The sequence below is a fragment of the Ranitomeya variabilis genome, chromosome 4 (genome assembly GCF_051348905.1).
Source record: "Ranitomeya variabilis isolate aRanVar5 chromosome 4, aRanVar5.hap1, whole genome shotgun sequence".
NCBI lineage: Eukaryota > Metazoa > Chordata > Amphibia > Anura > Dendrobatidae > Ranitomeya > Ranitomeya variabilis.
In genome coordinates, this window is record NC_135235.1 from 730,149,732 (window position 1) to 730,168,616 (window position 18,885).

At 43.9% G+C, this 18,885-nt stretch overlaps 2 protein-coding genes across 3 annotated transcripts in view; both read left to right on the plus strand.

The window, feature by feature from the left end:
- Positions 1 to 4,668: 4,668 nt before the first annotated feature.
- LOC143767939 (uncharacterized) overlaps positions 4,669 to 18,885 on the plus strand; it is a 122,768-nt gene continuing 108,551 nt past the window's right edge. The window contains exons 1-3 of one of the 2 annotated variants that reach the window (XM_077256481.1): positions 4,669 to 4,856; positions 6,363 to 6,512; positions 6,642 to 6,821. In XM_077256481.1, the coding sequence (XP_077112596.1) occupies positions 6,435 to 6,512; positions 6,642 to 6,821 (258 nt within the window). In that variant the 5' untranslated portion in view covers positions 4,669 to 4,856; positions 6,363 to 6,434. Of the gene's footprint in view, positions 4,857 to 6,269; positions 6,513 to 6,641; positions 6,822 to 18,885 lie in introns of those variants that run through there. The other variant, XM_077256482.1, reaches the window with a different exon arrangement.
- Positions 11,291 to 18,885, plus strand: part of LOC143767972 (uncharacterized) — a 45,614-nt gene continuing 38,019 nt past the window's right edge. The window contains exon 1 of the mRNA XM_077256558.1: positions 11,291 to 11,379. The gene's annotated coding sequence lies outside the window, so the exon portion shown is untranslated. The remainder of the gene's footprint in view (positions 11,380 to 18,885) is intronic.

Here is an 18,885-nt window from a genome sequence, read left to right on the forward strand (position 1 = left end):
TTTCAGCCAATGAAGGAGTGTGGGCAGAGTGATGACACAGGGGTTAGGGGCGTGCACGGCTATCATCATTTTATCGCTTGTGCGCAGTAGGGATTTGCAATGTGTAACACGAGATTTTCTGTGCTGGGACGGAGGGGAATATGGGACAGAGAGAGAGAGAGATCCCCATTGACGTGCATAGGGTTTCGTGTTCCGGCCGATCCTCGACTTTTCGCAGTAATCGGCCGATTTCGCCCGACTCGACTTTTCAAAAAGTCGGGTTTCGCAAAACATGAGTCGACCCTAAAAAGGTCAAGGTCGCTCAACCCTAATCAGTAGTATCCAAGTCCATGAGAGATAACAGTCCATTTTGTTCCAAAAACACTTTCCAGTAAACTCATTAGTAACACAAGCTGGTGTTGGGACCTGCGTCTTCTCTTCTGTGAAGAAATGTTTTTTCACTGTCAGATCCCTGACAAATTTATTAATGTCTTTTAAAGTAGAAAAAATATTTAGATCTGTATTTGTCGGAGCAAAGTTCAAACCTAATGATAGCACTCTAGTTTCTGTTTCCGATAAAACAACAGAAGACAAATTTATTACGTTTAACGAGACGTCTTGGAATGACTTCTCAGTCAGTTCTTGAATATAGAGGGAATGTTTGCGGTGTTTCCTGCCGCTTCTCCTGGTACGTTTTTTGACACATTATTAAATCTTTTTTGCTTGTGATAATAACTCATTTGAGATTTATTTCCATGAGTTGCTTGGTGCATGTTATCATCAGAATTATTAGAAGACTCTGCAAAAACATCTGATTCTAGGTCCGAAGAAGAAAAAGTTACTTGATTTCAATGTGCAGAAGAAAAAAAAGTGCAAGTGCGTTTCTTTAATATCGATCTGGGTGGAGTAGGTTGCCTTTCTCATCTTCCCCATTCATAAACTTGATTGTTCGTGTAGTCAAATACATCCCTACTAAATTTCTTTTTCTTTATTACGATAATGGATTCTTCTAGGGAATGTATCTTAGATTTTAGATCTTTTTGAAAATTTTCATATTTCTCCACAGTGACAGTAGATTTTAAAGACAATAGATCCTTATTCAGGTTAGTTTTAATAGTAGACAATTCTTTATTTTCATACTTTACAATAAGTTGCATCAGTTTTTTGGAGTACTCAGATAATATGGTGTTCCAGTCAGACACAAAATCATCATTATATACCGTGGTTGGGATTTTCTTTATTCTTAGTCCTCTTGGTATAATGTCCTGTGAGATATAATTCTCAAGAGTAGTTTGATCCCACCAGATGCGTGTCTCATTAAGAGAAAGTTTCTTTATTGCAAGCATAGTATTTAATGTATCAGGTGATGTGTCTACATTTTTGCTCACTGATTGAAACACCTGTGCAGCACGCTCTCTTCTGGAAGGATCAATTAATGTCTCCATGCAAATGGAGTCAAGATAAACAATGTGCTGGAGCAAACAAAAATTTAAAAGTGATATTTTAAAAACAAGACAGCGACATCCTTCCCAAATTCAAAGTCATAAGGCAAAATATCCTCTTTGTGTATGACAAAGACAGCAGCTTATTCAATGAACGGCTGCATATTTTAGTCACTTTTTGATAAGGGGAGCATGAAAAAGCAGAAAACTGAACAGAAAAAAGAAAATGATTCAGCTCCCCCTTATGATGGTATTCTCACAGCCTATTAGAATTTTGATCCGAGCACGGAAACGTCTCTGCTTGACGCCAGGTACTTGTGCATGAAAATGAAGGTATCCAGCTCAGGAAATAAAATCAAAAGTCCAATTTATTTGGACAAATTAAAAAAGCTACTTGACAAACCAGTGCATACCGGGGGAAGGAATGTCTTGAATAACTGGACGCGTTTCGAACACGTATAGTGCTCTTAGGGTACTGTCACACTCTGCAACTTTCCAACGATCACGACCAGCGATACGACCTGGCCGTGATCGTTGGTAAGTCGTTGTGTGGTCGCTGGGGAGCTGTCACACAGTCAGCTCTCCAGCGATCAACGATGCCGAAGGCCCCGGGTAACCAGGGTAAACATCGGGTTACTAAGCGCGGCCCTGCGCTTAGTAACCCGATGTTTACCCTGGTTACCATCGTAAAAGTAAAAAAAACCAAACAGTACATACTCACATTCCGGTGTCCGTCAGGTCCCTTGTCGTCTGCTTCCCGCTCTGACTGAGTGCCGCCGTAAAGTGAAAGCAGATCACAGCGGTGACGTCTATATTTGTCTATATTTGCCCCGTATTTCACATGTAAAGCGCCATGGAATAAATGGCGCTATAAAAATGTATAATAATAATAATGTATAATAATAATAGCACCTTAAAAATAGGAAATATCCTGATTGGACTGTGAACCGTGCCTATAATATAGTTGATAAAAAATCGAGAGCTGAACTTATTACAACGATTTCTAAGTCAGATTCCAATTGTCAGAATCAGAATCAAATTAAAAGGCACAACATTAATTCCCATTCAGAACAACCAGTTTTGGTTCTTACGTATAGCACCCATTTCAGGTCAATTTCTGATATAGTTCACCGAAATGTGAACATTCTAAGAGACGATGATGTTATGGACACTATATTAAAAGATGGTATTAGGATTGTATCCAGACGTGCTCCAACTTTAGCTAATTCGTTATCCCCCAGCCTTTATGATGTTACTAAAACAAAAAACTTCTCTACTTGGTTGCCCACCACAGGGTTTTTCAGATGCAGGCAATTTCTCTGCAAAACATATTTATGCTCCAAGAAAGCTCTGTTTTTTCCTGCTCAAAAAATCAAAAAGTTTAAAATAAAATTTTTTCTCAATTGTAACTCAGATCACGTAGTATACATAATAGAATGTTCAGCATGTGAACTATTATATGTGGGTTCTACAATCAGGAGATTAAAAGACAGGATCAGGGAGCATCTTTATGATATTACTCAGCCCACAACTCATCATGTATCTAACGCATCCAACCATTTCATAAAATCGCACAACAGACAAATTGCACACTTCAGTGTATTTGCAATAGAACAAGTGCATAGGAATATACGTGGTGGAGATAGAGAAAAGAAACTGCGGGATAGGGAAGCCTTTTGGATTTACCTATTAAATACTCGAGTACCTCTGGGTTTGAACTTGAAGAAGGAAATTATGTTGCATTATTGATTGATTATAGTTAACATTATTTGTAATTGAATGTGGTGTGTGCTTTTTTCCTCTTTGTGCACTTTTCATTGCATGTCATGCTATTCAAGTGTTAATTTCATTCTGTGGAGCAATCATTTCACTCTGTTCCCCACCTGTTAGGGGCGTATTTTAACTTGTGGCAAGACTGCTCATTGTGAAACTGAGGACCAAGAGCACTATATGTGTTCGAAACGCGTCCAGTTATTCAAGACATTCCTTCCCCCGGTATGCACTGGTTTGTCAAGCAGCTTACTTTTTAAATTTCTCCAAATAAAGACTTTTGATTTTATTTCCTGAGCTGGATACCTTCATTTTCATGCACAAGTACCTGGCGTCAAGCAGAGACGTTTCCGTGCTCGGATCAAAATTCTAATAGGCTGTGAGAATACCATCATAAGGGGGAGCTGAATTATTTCCTTTTTTCTGTATACGGGTGTATACAGTGTACACAGAGGGGTCTGTGACCGAAGCTGGGGGTATACGGGTGTACACAGAGGGGTCTGCGACAGAAGCTGGGGGTTTACGGGTGTATACAGTGTACACAGAGGGGTCTGTGACCGAAGCTGAGGGTATAGGGTATATACAGTGTACACAGAGGGGTCTGCGACAGAAGCTGGGGGTATACGGTTGGTCAGTACACAGGACCCCATACAAACAGGGCTCCGCTCAGTACACACCAGGCTCTGCTCCGTACACACACGGCTTAGCTCCGTCCACCTCGTACTCACATAGCTCCGCTCCATACACCTTGTACTCACATAGCTCCGCTCCGTACACCTCGTACACACGGCTCCGCTCTGTACATCTCGTAGACACACGGCTCCGCTCCATACACCTCGCACACACGGCTCCGCTCCATACACCTCGTACACACACGGCTCCGCTCCGTACACCTCGTACACACACGGCTCCGCTCCGTACACCTCGTACACACGGCTCTGCTCCGTACACCTCGTACACACACGGCTCCGCTCTATACACCTCGTACACACACGGCTCCGCTCCGTACACCTCGTACACACACGGCTCCGCTCCGTACACCTTGTACTCACATAGCTCTGCTCCGTACACCTCGTACACACACGGCTCCGCTCCGTACACCTCGTACACACGGCTCCGCTCTGTACATCTCGTAGACACACGGCTCCGCTCCATACACCTCGCACACACACGGCTCCGCTCCATACACCTCGTACACACACGGCTCCGCTCCGCACACCTTGAACACACACGGCTCCGCTCCCTACACCTCGTACACACACGGCTCCGCTCCGTACACCTCGTACACACACGGCTCTGCTACATCCACACTGTAAACCCCTCCTGACCCCACACAGAAACTTCCCCTCATCCAGCACCATGACAACCAGCACAGCAGAGTCCTGCATACACTGAGGCCCCTGATCATGTGACCCCTGACTCCTCCCCTCATGTGACCTCATCACAGGTCCTGTGCGCACAGAGCAGCCGTAGAAATCTCAGGCCACGGTGGTCTCCCCCAACTTCTGCTCTTCCTCCTTCTTTTCTTGCAGGGGCCGCAGTGGATTTCATCCTGGATCCATAGAGCCGAGTAGAGGAGCGATGTTCCTTCAGTCTGAGGGGAATTGATGGTGAGATTTGTCCAGCGGCCACTGTACCGAGTAAATCCCCCCAGGACTGTAGCAGGTAAAGACCCCAATATCCACCGGTGTCCCTTCTAATGGGGGAAAGTACCAAAGAAAACCATCATATCTGGAGAAATAAACCCCGTACATGGAGACATCGGCCTCAGATATCTCCTGTCTTGTTCTTACCGACAATCTCCTATAAAAGCCTCAAACTTCTGTGTGTGACTCCGAGCTGAGATCTAACGTGATGGAAGATTCCAGTGCGGGGAAGACGGGAAACCTCCATATAGAGGCCGGTGGGGATGGAGTCAGTGACCGACTCTGGACAGATCTGTTCCTAGAGCCGCAGTAGGAGATGGAGATGTCGTCCTCACCATGGAGTCGTTATTTCTCCTGTCACGTGTTCGGCTTCTTTCACACTTCCATTTTTACAATCTGTACAGGATCCATCAAAATATTGAAATGACGGATCCTGTGCAGATTGTAAAAATGGGTGCACTGGGCCCGTTTTTCTGACGGACCCGTCGAGGCTATGTGCACCTGTTGTGTATGCGTCTTCGCAGCGGTTTTCCGCTGCGAAAATGCATACACAACACAACTCAGGTCAAAATAATAAAAAAAAAAAATATCACAATATTTGTACCTTACGGCGTCCTGCGCAGCGTTACCGATGCTCCTGGCAGCTGGCGTTCCCAGTAATGCCTTGCGTGCAATGACCTCTGATGACATCGTGGTCTCGCATCGGTAACGCTGAGGGGGACGCCGGAAGGTGAGAATATTGCGATTTTTTTTTTTTTTTTTTTTTTTTTTTTTAAATTATTTTTAACATATCTTGTTACTATTGATAATTGTATAATATATAATATAATAGTAAAAAGACAGCGTGCGAGTGAGAGAGAATTTCCCTGACTGGAAATTCTTCCTCCCATGCTCAATTTCAAAAGACAGCATCCGTCGCTGGGTTCCGGCTTTTGACAGTCGGCGACGGATCCTACGTCCATGGGCTTCCATTATAGCCAACGACAGAAAGCGCAGGATCCGTCACTGAGCGATTTTCCGACGTACAGAAAAAGGTTCCTCTGCGCGTTGTCCCCGCCCGACGGACAGCAATTTTCCGACGGATGAAACGGATGGCCATCCTTCACAATCCGTCGCTAATACAAGTCTATGAGAAAAAAACAAGATCCAGCGGAAAAATTTGCTGGATCCTGTTTTTTCAAAAATCGACGGATTTTGACAGGAGCTAAAAGACGGAAGTGTGAAAGAGGCCTTATGAATATCTCCTGCAGTATTACTAATGCGGATTCCAATGTCGGTAAATGAGACGAGAATTAGCGTTATGGAAGATGAGTCTATGAGGAACGTATTCAGCTGCCGACTCCGAGGAGGAAACTGCTTGTTGTCTGTGGCCGAAATATATAGGTTTTATTAGGAGATGTAAAGAAGGAAACTAAATACTGTAAAATAATAAATCTCCTCATATGTTTCCCTTATTATCTCCAGTAATTGTATTATTACACAGGATTCTTATGATGTTACATCGGCTCATCTTCTTCTCATTCAGGTCTCTACAATATCGGATCCTCTCAGTGAAGATCTTCTATATAAGAAAATTTTCCTAATTTACCCACCAAGGATGGATATGGACAGAGACAAGATGGCGGAGAGGATATTACACCTCACCCTAGAGATCCTCTTCCGGCTTACTGGAGAGGTGAGAGATTCTGATGATGTCACATTACATCATTCTTATCTATGGGAATAACAGATGGACAGAACTGGAGAGGTGAGGACTCTGGAAATGTCTGTAGTGAGATTTATTAATGTGTCTCTCCATAACCAGGATTACACAGTAGTGAAGAAGACCTCTAGTGAGCGCTGTCAGGACCCTGTGTCTGAGGGATGGGGAAGACCCCTGAGCCCAGTCACGGGGCCTCCACCTCACCCCCTGATACATGAGGACATCAATGACCAGAAGATCCTAGAACTCATCTACAAGATGATTGAGCTGCTGACTGGAGAGGTGACCCTGCTGGGAATGTTGGGACATTATACAGTAATGCTATGAAGGGATCGGGGGGATGACGGTATCATTGTATGTGTCAGGTTCCTATAAGGTGTCAGGATGTCGCTGTCTATTTCTCCATGGAGGAGTGGGAGTATTTAAAAGGACACAAAGATCTGTACAAGGACGTCATGATGGAGGTTCCCCAGCCCCTCACATCACCAGGTAATAGACAGGACTAAATACACTTAGCCTATAATTATCTGTATGTAAAGAATGAATTCAGTCCCTGTATGTGTTTCCTCCAGATCTATCCAGTAAGATGACAACACCAGAGAGATGTCCCCGTCCTCTTCTTCCACAGGACTGTAAACAGGAAGATCCCAATGTTCCTCAGGATCATCAGGTAGATGGAGAGAAGGTGTCATGAGATCTCCCTTAGGCCGATTTCACACTTCCATTTAATTCCGGTCACGGAAAAACCGATACCGGAGATATCAGTGTCCGTGTCTGTAATACTGGTGGCACACGTGTGGCATCCGTGTACCGCCTCAGTACCACACAGACGGCCGCCGGGGAAGAAGCGCTACTGTAAGCGCTGTTCCCCGGTGGCGGGTGCTGAAGACGGCTCTCATCGTTCTCCCCTGCTCTGCCGGCGATCGTCAGGAGCAGAAGAGAATGATGAGTTATATTAAAGTCTGAACGATGACAGCAGGTGGGGGCTTTTGGGACTCTTACTCCCATCATCCAACATTTGCTGCCGCTAATAACAGTGACAGCAGGAGCGGATGATCGGGGTATTCCTCAGCCGCGACTTGCGATATAATGAAATAAATGAATGAAAATCCCGGTGTTAGTTCCCCCCTATCTTCTTGAACCAATGAGGCAAAACTCACAGCTGGGGGCTGCAACCCTCAGCTTCAGCAAGGCTGGTTATCAAGAATAGAGGGTGTGAAGATCTGAGGTTGTGGGTTATAAAAATCACCTAGGCAGGTTAACGATGCAACTAATTTTTTTTATTCCATACATCCATGGTTGTTTAAAAAATCCAGGTACATTGTATGGACATACAATGTCCTCAGTCCACAAGTTCCCAATCTGAGATCGGTAGTTCCACTGGCTCCATACCAGGCGATGCCCACTGTCTCCCAACTTTTGGTTGGCCCACAGATTTTGTATCTCCAGCTGATATAGTGTGCAGTCACAGCCTATGTTCCTCCAGACGATGGATATCCCGACCGTAGCTCATGGATACCCCTCCAGCCAACAATCTCCAAAGCTCCATAGATCATCCATCCTTTCCAGCTTGGATCCTTTTCCATCGAAATCGCTCCAGAAACTGCCTGATTCAACCCTATGTCTTTTTCTCTCGCCCCCTTAAACATTTTCCTTTAGCTCACAGAACAAGGCCTATTCCATCAGCTGGGACTGTATGTGAGACCTCCCGTGGTGATGGCTCCCCGAGTCTACTATCCCCAACCACACAATGGGCCTAGGTTTGGGAGTACAATGGGAGCGGAGACCTTCATACAAATGAGATTGATAGTCTGGCCTTAGGTTCACATAAGCTCTAGCCTGCTCGTCTTCCTCTGCTGACTGCCACTGAATAGAAACATTGATTCCTGAGCATGAACTGCTGAGCAAGAAAATCACTAATAAAATAAAGCAAGCAAATTAACTATTAAAGTACAATGATATTGATGAAACCGGTGCTCCATGCTGGAAAAAGTCTTTGTCTTAGCACGGAGACCACCGCTCTACTGTATGTCCATTTGTCCTATAGTCTTTAGTAAGCGGCCATATCCTCACACTGGGGTCCCCATGCTATGTTTGTTTTTAAATACTTTAATAAATAATTTAAAAAAAAAGGCATGGGGTCCCCCGCATTTTTGGCAACCTACCTCGCTAAAGCTCACAGCTGGGGGCTGGTATTCTCTTACTGGTAAGGGGTCATTGCTTTTGGGGCCCCTCCAGCCTAAAAACAGCAGGCCACAGCTGCCCAGAAAAGGCGCATCTATTAGATGCGCCAATTCTGGTGCTTTGCCCGGGTCTTCCCACTTGCCCTGTAGCGGTGGCAATTGGGGCTAATATTTGTGGGGTTGATGTCACCTTTATATTGTCAGGTGACATCAAGCCCATGGCTTAGTAATGGAGAAGTGTCTATAAGACACCTATCCATTACTAATCCTATACAGTACAGTATGTAAATAAAGACACAGCTAGAATAAAATCCTCTAATTGAAAAAATGACACAGACTCCTTTATAATCTCAATGATACCATACTTACTGCATTGTCTAATTCCACCGAAGACCTCGATCTATAATAAAAGTAACATAAAAAAACAACAATATACCATACCTGTCCGTCGTTCTGTCCCACTCTGTAATCCATGTCTGGGGGCTAAATAGTTTTCAAGTGGACAGTGCCAAGATGCGACCGTCCAGTCTGAAAACCACTGGTGAATGCTTTATCCAACACTAAAAAATGATAGTGTTGGCCCCCTTAAAAATAGTCTGGGTCAAATGGTGGATAAGGATGAGGAAAAAGCCAATCTGCTAAATCACTTTTTCATCAGTACTTACACAAGAAATTCCCATGGCAGACAATATGATCGGTGATAACAAAAATTCCCCATTAAGTGTCACCTGCTTAACCCAGCAGGAAATACGGCGGCGTCTAAAAATCACTAAAATTGACGAATCTCCAGTCCCGGATGGGATACACCCCTGAGTACTGCAGGAATTAAGTACAGTCATTGATAGACCATTATTTTTAGTCTTTAAAGATTCCATAATAACAGGGTCTGTACCACAGGACTGGCGTATAGCAAATGTGGTGCCAATATTCAAAAAGGGGACAACAACTGAACTCGGAAATTATAGGCCAGTAAGCTTAACCTCTACTGTGGGTAAAATCCTGGAGGGCATTCTAAGGGATGCTATACTGGAGTATCTGAAGAGGAATAACCTCATGACCCAGTATCAGCACGGGTTTACTAGGGACCGTTCATGTCAGACTAATCTGATCAGCTTCTATGAAGAGGTAAGTTCTGGACTGGACCAAGAGAACCCAGTAGATGTAGTGTATATGGACTTTTTAAAAGCTTTTGATACGGTGCCACACAAAAGGTTGTTACATAAAATGAGAATAATGGGGATAGGGGAAAATATGTGTAAGTGGGTTGAGAGCTGGCTCAGGGATAAGAAACAAAGGGTGGTTATTAATGGAGCACACTCGGACTGGGTTGCGCTTAGCAGTGGGGTACCACAGGGGTCAGTATTGGGCCCTCTTCTTTTTAACATATTTATTAATGACCTTGTAGGGGGCATTCAGAGTAGAATTTCAATATTTGCAGATGACACTAAACTCTGCAGGGTAGTCAATACAGGGGAGGACAATTTTGTATTACAGGATAATTTATGTAAACTAGAAGCTTGGGCTGATAAATGGCAAATGAGCTTTAATGGGGATAAATGTAAGGTCATGCACTTGGGTAGAAGTAATAAGATGTATAATTATGTGCTTAATTCTAAAACTCTGGGCAAAACCGTCAATGAAAAAGACCTGGGTGTATGGGTGGATGACAAACTCATATTCAGTGGCCAGTGTAAGGCAGCTGCTACAAAGGCAAATAAAATAATGGGATGCATTAAAAGAGGCATAGATGCTCATGAGGAGAACATAATTTTACCTCTATACAAGTCACTAGTGCGACCACACTTAGAATACTGTGCACAGTTCTGGTCTCCGGTGTATAAGAAAGACATAGCTGAGCTAGAGCGGGTGCAGAGAAGAGCAACCAAGGTTATTAGAGGACTGGGGGGTCTGCCATACCAAGATAGGTTATTACACTTGGGGCTATTTAGTTTGGAAAAACGAAGACTAAGGGGTGATCTTATTTTAATGTATAAATATATGAGGGGACAGTACAAAGACCTTTCTGATGATCTTTTTAATCATAGACCGGTGACAGCGACAAGGGGGCATCCTCTACGTCTGGAGGAAAGAAGGTTTAAGCATAATAACTGACGCAGATTCTTTACTGTAAGAGCAGTGAGACTATGGAACTCTCTGCCGTATGATGTTGTAATGAGTGACTCATTGCTTCAATATAAGAGGGGACTGGATACCTTTCTGGAAAAGTATAATATTACAGGGTATATATATTAGATTCCTTGATAAGGCGTTGATCCAGGGAACTAGTCTGAATGCCGAATGTGGGGTCGGGAAGGAATTTTTTCCCCCAATGTGGAGCTTACCCTTTGCCACATGTTTTTTTTTTGCCTTCTTCTGGATCAACATGTTAGGTTAGGCTATGGGTTGAACTAGATGGACTTAAAGTCTTCCTTCAACCTTAATAACTATGTTACCAGTATTATATGTTTTATACTTGTGTAATGGGAACGGTGGAGATGGCAGGATTAGAGCTGATCATAGATGTGACTTCTCCATCTGTCTGTGACTTTTACAATATTTGTTTCAGGGTGAAGATCTGACCCATATTAATACTACAGAGACATATGTGAGGGGTGATGAGCGGTGTAAAGAGGAGATTCCTACATATGACTACCCAGGTGAGTAGTGACCATGAAATGCAGAGAAGTCACAGATTCTTCTCAGTCACCGGCTGTGGCTGCTTTATTGTTGTTGTAGTCTGGCCGTATCGGAATCATGTGTTCACCAATTTGCCTCTAGACCACAACATTTTCCTCCACCCAAAACTATTCAAATGACTTTGGGCATTGAAAGCCCTTTTCTATAGAACTTACAATCTGGAGGATCCAACTACCCCCTGAGATTAGAAGACTCTGACCGTTACCTGCCCAGATCTGTAAACTACAAAGGCAAATGACAGCGTACGTAGAATGTGCTGACAAGTTAGAAAAATATTATGATGAACCTTTTAGAGAAAACGGAGGGTAATGATGCTGTGGGCTTCCAAAATCCCTGATGTGGGAAGAAGGAAAAAAATCAGGGCTTAGAAAAGTGCTGCCAAGTGCTGAGCCATAAAGTTGCGTATCAAAACAAATGAACGTAAACCCCCCCCCCCAAAAAAAAAAAAAACCTTTTCATTTTAAGGCTGTGTGCACACGTAGCAGATTTTTTGCGTTTTTTTTCGCTATAAAAACGCTATAAAACCGCGAAAAAAATGCTAACATTAAGCATCCTATGTAACAGAATGCATTCCGCATTTTTTGTGCACATGCTGCATTTTTTTCCTGAGCGGAATCGCATTCCAGAAAAAAACGCAACATGTTCATTAAAATTGTGGAATTGTGGGGATTCCGCACACCTAGGAGTGCATTGATCTGCTTACTTCCCGCACGGGGCTGTGCCCACCATGCGGGAAATAAGCAGATCAAGTGCGGTTGGTACCCAGGGTGGAGGAGAGGAGAGTCTCCTCCACGGACTGGGCACCATATAAGTGGTAAAAAAAAAAAATTTAAAATAAAAAATAGCGATATACTCACCTTCTGGCGGCCCGACCTTCTCAGCGGCTTCCGTGGTGTGTGTGAAGGACCTGCGATGACGGCGCGGTCACATGACCGCGGTCACGTGACCGCTACGTCAATGGAAGGTCCTGAACACACAGCATTAGGAACGGAAGCCGCTGAGGTGAGTATAACCTTTTTTTTTTTCTTTTTTTTTTTTATTATTTTTAACATTCTACCTTTTACTATAGATGCTGCATAGGCTGCATCTATAGTAAAAAGTTGGTCACACTTGTCAAACACTATGTTTGACAAGTGTGACCAACCTGTCAAACAGTTTTCCAAGCGATGCTACAGATCGCTTGGAAAACTCTAGCATTCTGCAAGCTAATTATGCTTGCAAAACGCTAGTTTTCTGCGGGTATATGCATGCAAATTCTGCATGCGATATACCCGCGGCAGGAGGCGCAGAATTGCCGCGGAAATTTCCGTGGCAGTTCTGCTACGTGTGAACTTAGCCTTAATATTCTACCCATTTCCGATGTGAACCAGCTCCTTCCTCAGGCATATACAAATGATACATTGTGGATGTTTTATATCCTCCAGAACGGCGTCACTGATCCAGTTGCTTAATTCATTAATTAAACCGCGCCTATGCTGACGTTTTTTGCCGAAACAGACAGATTACACCTTTCCTAATATTATGTCTCTGGCTGGTCATCCTATTATGGATCACTTAGATTCATCCAATATCAGGGATCTAAAAATGACCCACCTTCTCTCCCTTCTGTGCTGCTGAATGTGATCATATGATCCCTATAAGACCAGGTCCAGTCTTTCTGGCCAAACTTCACTTTTATGATCGACAACAGTAAATGTGCAGTGAGGCCAAGTGTGATTTTCTGTACAATAACAACAGAGTTTCCCTTTATCCTGATTTTACAATTTCTTATAAAACCGACTAACTTCAGACAGGATTGTGATAAACTACATAATAAACAGTACACCTGCGCCATGATATGGCTTTAAGTTGTACGTGGCTGATGGCTGTAATATACAGTGGGTACGGAAAGTATTCAGACCCCTTTACATTTTTCACTCTGTTTCATTGCAGCCATTTGGTAAATTCAAAAAAATTCAATTTTTTTCTCATTAATGTACACTCTGCACCCCATCTTGACTGAAAAAAACAGAAATGTAGTAAATTTTGCAAATTTATAAAAAAAAACAAAACTGAAATATCACATGGTCTTAATTATTCAGAACCTTTGCTCAGTATTGAGTAGAGGCACCTTTAGAGCTAGTACAGCCATGAGTCTTCTTGGGAATGATTCAACAAGTTTTTCACACCTGGATTTGGGGATCCTCTGCCATTCTTCCTTGCAGATCCTCTCCAGTTCCGTCAGGTTGGAAGGTGAATGTTGGTGAACAGCCATTTTCAGGTCTCTCCAGAGATGCTCAATTGGGTTTAGGTCAGGGCTCTGGCGGGGCCAGTCAAGAATGGTCACAGAGTTGTTCAGAAGCCACTACTTTGTTATTTTAGCTGTGTGCTTAGGGTCATTGTCTTGTTGGAAGGTGAAGCTTCGGCCAAGTCTGAGGTCCAGAACACTCTGGAAGAGGTTTTCATCCAGGATATCTCTGTACTTGGCCGCATTCATGTTTCCTTCAATTGCAACCAGTTGCCCTGTCCCTGCAGCTGCTGAAAAACACCCCCATAGCATGATGCGGCCACCACCATGTTTCACTGATGGGATTGTATTGAGCAGGTGATGAGCAGTGCCTGGTTTTCAAAACACATATCGTCGCATCAGACCAGAGAATCTTATTTCTCATTGTTTGGGAGTCCTTCATGTGTATTTTAGCAAACTCTATGTGGGCTTTCATATGTCTTGCACTGAGGAGATCCACCGCACTCCCTGTGTGGAATATCTTAGAAACAAAAGGATTTTTTTTAAATTTGCTAATTTATTCAAGTGAAAAACAGAAAATCAAATGTGACAGATCAAATAGTAGGCAGTAGACTGCCTACTATTTGATCTGTCACATTTGATTTTCTGTTTTTCACTTGAATAAATTAGCAAATTTAAAAAAAATCCTTTTGTTTCTAAGATATTCCACACAGGGAGTGCGGTGGATTTCAATAATACTGATACTAGACCTTACGGTCTGTCTCACCAGCACCCCGATCTAAATTTAGAGTGCAGGCCAAATTATATTTACATTTGCACTGAGGAGAGGCTTCCGTCGGGCCACTCTGCCATAAAGGCCCAACTGGTGGATGGCTGCAGTGATAGTTGACTTTCTCCCATTTCTCTACTGCATCTCTGCAGCACAGCCACAGCGATCTTTGGGTTCTTGTTTACCTCTCTCACCAAGGCTCTTCTCCCAGTTTGGCTGGATGGCCAGGTCTAGGAAGACTTGTGATGGTCCCGAACTTCTTCTATTTAAGGATTATGGAGGACATTGTCCTCTTAGGAACCTTGAGTACTGCAGAAATTCTGTTGTAACCTTGGCCAGATCTGTGCCTTGCCACAATTTTGTCTCTGAGCTCCTTGGCCAGTTCCTTTGACCTCATGATTCTCTTTTGGTCTGACATGCACTGTGAGCTATGAGGTCTTATATAGACAGGTGTGTGCCTTTCCAAATCAAGTCCTATCAATTTAACTCCTTACCGACATCGGGCGTAATAGTACGCCGATATCTGACTCCCTCCCTTTGATGTGGGCTCCGGCGGTGAGCCCACATCTTTCTGGGGACATGTCAGCTGTTTTGAACAGCTGACATGTGCTCGCAATAGCCGTGGGTGGAATCGAGATCCACCCGCGGCTATTAACCAGTTAAATGCCGCTGTCAAACTCTGACAACGGCATTTAAATTTCGCTTCTGGCAATCGCGCCAAAAATACGCACACCGGTGACCCCGTCACGTGATCACTGGTCACCGGTATGTTGGCATGACAATCTGAGGTCTCCAGGAAACCTCTATGGTTGTCAGTGCCATCTTCCTGTGAGCGCCACCCAGTGGTCGTCACTTATAGCCAGTGACTAAATCCGTTATACACACTATACACAGGCCATCTGAACATCACCTCTATGTAGCAGAGCCGATCATGTTGTGGCAGCTTCTAGTCTCCAAAGGAGACCATTGAAGCATGCCGAAAGTTTAACAAAAAAAAGGTTTTAAAAATAAAAAATATAAACGTTCAAATTGCCCCCCTTTTGCCCCATTCAAAATAAAACAATAAAAATAAAATCAAACCTACACATATTTGGTATCGTCATGTTCAGAATTGCCTGATAAGAAAAGGATTAACCTGATTGCTAAACGTAGTAGCTAGAAAAAAATGTCTAAATGCCACAAATTCTTTTTTGGTCGCCGCGACATTGCATTAAAATGCAGTAACGGGCGATCAAAAGATCTTATCTGCACCAGCATGGCATCATTAAAAAAGTCAGCTCGGCGCGCAAAAAATAAGCCCTCACCCAGCCCGAGATCGCGAAAAATGAGACACTACAAGTATCTGAAAATTGCACAATTTTTTTTTTAACAAAGTTTTTTTTTTTTTTTCACCAGTTTGATAAAAAAGAACCTAGACATGTTTGGTGTCTATGAACTCATCCTTATGTTTATAGCCTTTTCACTAGGCACTGCTCCTAATAGCCAGTTTCCTACTCCACACTGATGAGGGGCAAATACCCCGAAACAGCTGTCTGTGGATGGATACCATGTTTTGGTATAGGTGGTTTTCCTTTATTAGATGCTGCCCTTCCCGTGGTTGTTCCTTCCCGGTGAAAGACCTGGCTATTCATTGGTTGCGTTGAGAAACACGTGATGGTGTCTCCGCGGCTTTTCTACATGCATTTGCATATTTGCCATAAGGGATGGGGGCAGTGTTCTGGATCACTGCGTTGAGAAACACGTGATGGTGTCACCGCGGTGTTGGATGTTTTGATCTCCTGGAGGTCATTCATCCTTATGTTTATGAACTCATAATGGCCTGGAGAATCATAATGGCAGGTCAGTTTCAGCATTTAGTGAACCTAGCTTCGGGGGTTAATTAAACCCAGCTGGCCTCCAATGAAGGCGTAGAACCATCTCCAGGAGGATCGCAAGGAGATGGACAGCATGTGACTTATATATGAGTGTCTGAGCAAAGGGTCTGAATACTTATGACCATGTGATACTTCAGTTTTTCTTTTATATTAAATTTGCAAAAATTTCTACATTTCTGTTTTGTTTTCAGTCAAGATGGGGTGCAGAGTGTACATTAATGAGAAAAATGAACTTTTTTGAATTTATCAAATGGCTGCAATGAAACAAAGAGTGAACAATTTAAAGGGGTCTGAATACTTTCTGTACCCACTGTAAGGCTGCCATCACACTATCAGTATTTGGTCAGTATTTTACATCCGTATTTGTAAGCCAAAACCAGGAGTGGGTGATGAATGCAGAAGTGGAGCATATGTTTCTGTTATACTTTTCCTCTAATTGTTCCACTCCTGGTTTTGGCTACAAATACTGATGTAAAATACTGACCAAATACTGCTAGTGTGACGGCAGCCTTAATGTATGCTTGCCTGCAGGAGATGTGTTGGCTCGAGCCCTGGTTTCATGGATTCACTCTACGTCATAAATTACATTATGTTTTCAATCCTAAATAATTCGGATTGTGCAGTAATCTCTCCTGAAATGGGGGCGCTAATACTTTCTCTACTCTTCTGGTCAGGACTCATAGTAGCTCCAGTAGTCCACCATAAATGAGTGCAACTCCGGTTTAGTGTTGGCGTTCTCCCCTCATACATATGTTGTTGAGGATGTAACTTTTTTTTTTTTTTTACAAGTTCATTTTTTTATGATAATTTGATTGTGGTGGGATTAGCCTGTCTCACTTACCTGAGTCTGTAACTCCCTGGGAGTGTTTTAAAAAAAGGTTTCAGTTACCAAATGCCTGAAATCTAAATTTAAGACACCTCAGCTCTGCACTATTATAAAAAGTTCTATTTAAATGTCTAATATTTCTTCTTGACATTCATCTGACAGAAAATATTGGTCCTTACGATAGTTTATATTGCTTAGAGCCACCGAGTCCCATACTCCAATTACTCCAGAGAAGTTTCACCATTACTCATTTTACCCTTCGCCACGACAGCACCCCACATGAGAGAGAGGGATCCGCCCATAGGAACAGGAAACCTACAGAATAAAAGGAGGCGGTCCCTTCTCCTCCTCAGTCTAGGTTTCCTGTTCCTATAGGAATCCCTGCTTACCTACAGATGAAGAGGATCCCTGGGCCATGCACCCACCTGCGTCGGTGTCTGTGGGAATGGCAGGGGCTGCGGTTCCAGAAGCAGCGGCGGGGGAGCCCCTGCTTGCAGCCTCCCCCCTCGTCTGGCCAGCCATCCATGGTCCGGGTCCGGTCACCGCTGGTCCGCCCGGCTCCATGAGGACGTGCGCGCACGCTGCAGCGGCCTACTTAATATCCACAGCCGCCGCATGGTGCAGAGAGCGGTGCGTCTAACCCGGAAGTCGCCGGAGAACTTCCGGGTTGGGTCCGGGGAGGCAGGAGATTCGGCGCCAGTTTTAAAAGAGCGGCGCTGACGTCGGACCGGTGTGTATGAGATGGCTTCACCGGCTGACGAAGCACACCTACCTGCAGCAGAGCAGCGTTCTCCCAGCAAGGAGAGAAGCTCTAGGAGCAGCACTAAAAGTGGTGGCCGACCTCCAGAAAAGAGATCTACCACCAAACAGAAGGATCACTTGCCAAAAAATCCGCCTCCAGAACCGGTACCTGTCAGCTTCACTGGGTGAGTTTTAAAAGAGCCTCTTCCTATATGCTGATATATGTTCCTCCTGTATCCCCTTCCTCTAGGCTAAGAAAAGGACACACAAGTCCAAGCACAAGGAATGTGCCTTATGTGCGCAGCCCCTCCCGGATTCTTATACCAAAAGGTTGTGCTCAGAATGTATCGTGCTAACCTTACGGCAGGAGAATATAATGACTCCTTCTGATGTTAGAGCCATAATCCGGGTAAGAAATGCAAGGTTTGGCGCATACAAGTAGCACCAGTACCCGCCAACCAAGCAGGTCCCGATCTCCAGCAAGCTCAGAATCAGAGGATGTACATAGATCCTCGGACGAATCTGGATCCAAGCCAAGTTCATCCGAGAATGAAGAGGGTCTTTGTCTACCTAACATCAGTGTAGACAACTTAATAAAATCTGTCAGGAGCACAATGGGGTGCCCAGACGAGAAAGGGGAAAAAATCAGCTCAAGACATCATGTTTGAGGGGTTAGGACAGAAAAAAAGTAGATCCTTCCCCGTCATACCCACTATTAAAGAAATAATTAAAAAAGAATGGGATAAGCAAAATACAAGAGGTTTCCTACCATCATCCTCTAAGAGACGCTATCCCTTCAGCAATGAGGAACTAAATTCCTGGTCAAAGGTGCCAAAGGTTGATGCCGCAGTCGCTTCCACGTCTAAACAATCGGTCTTACCGGTTGAGGATTCGGGGGTCCTGACAGACCCGTTAGGGCTTGTTTCCACTTGCGAGAAACATGCCCGTGTCTTGCATGTGAAAACCAAGCTCTGGCGCCGGCACTCCAGAGCGGAGCGTGCAGCTCCATGTGTTGCTATGCGGCTGCAC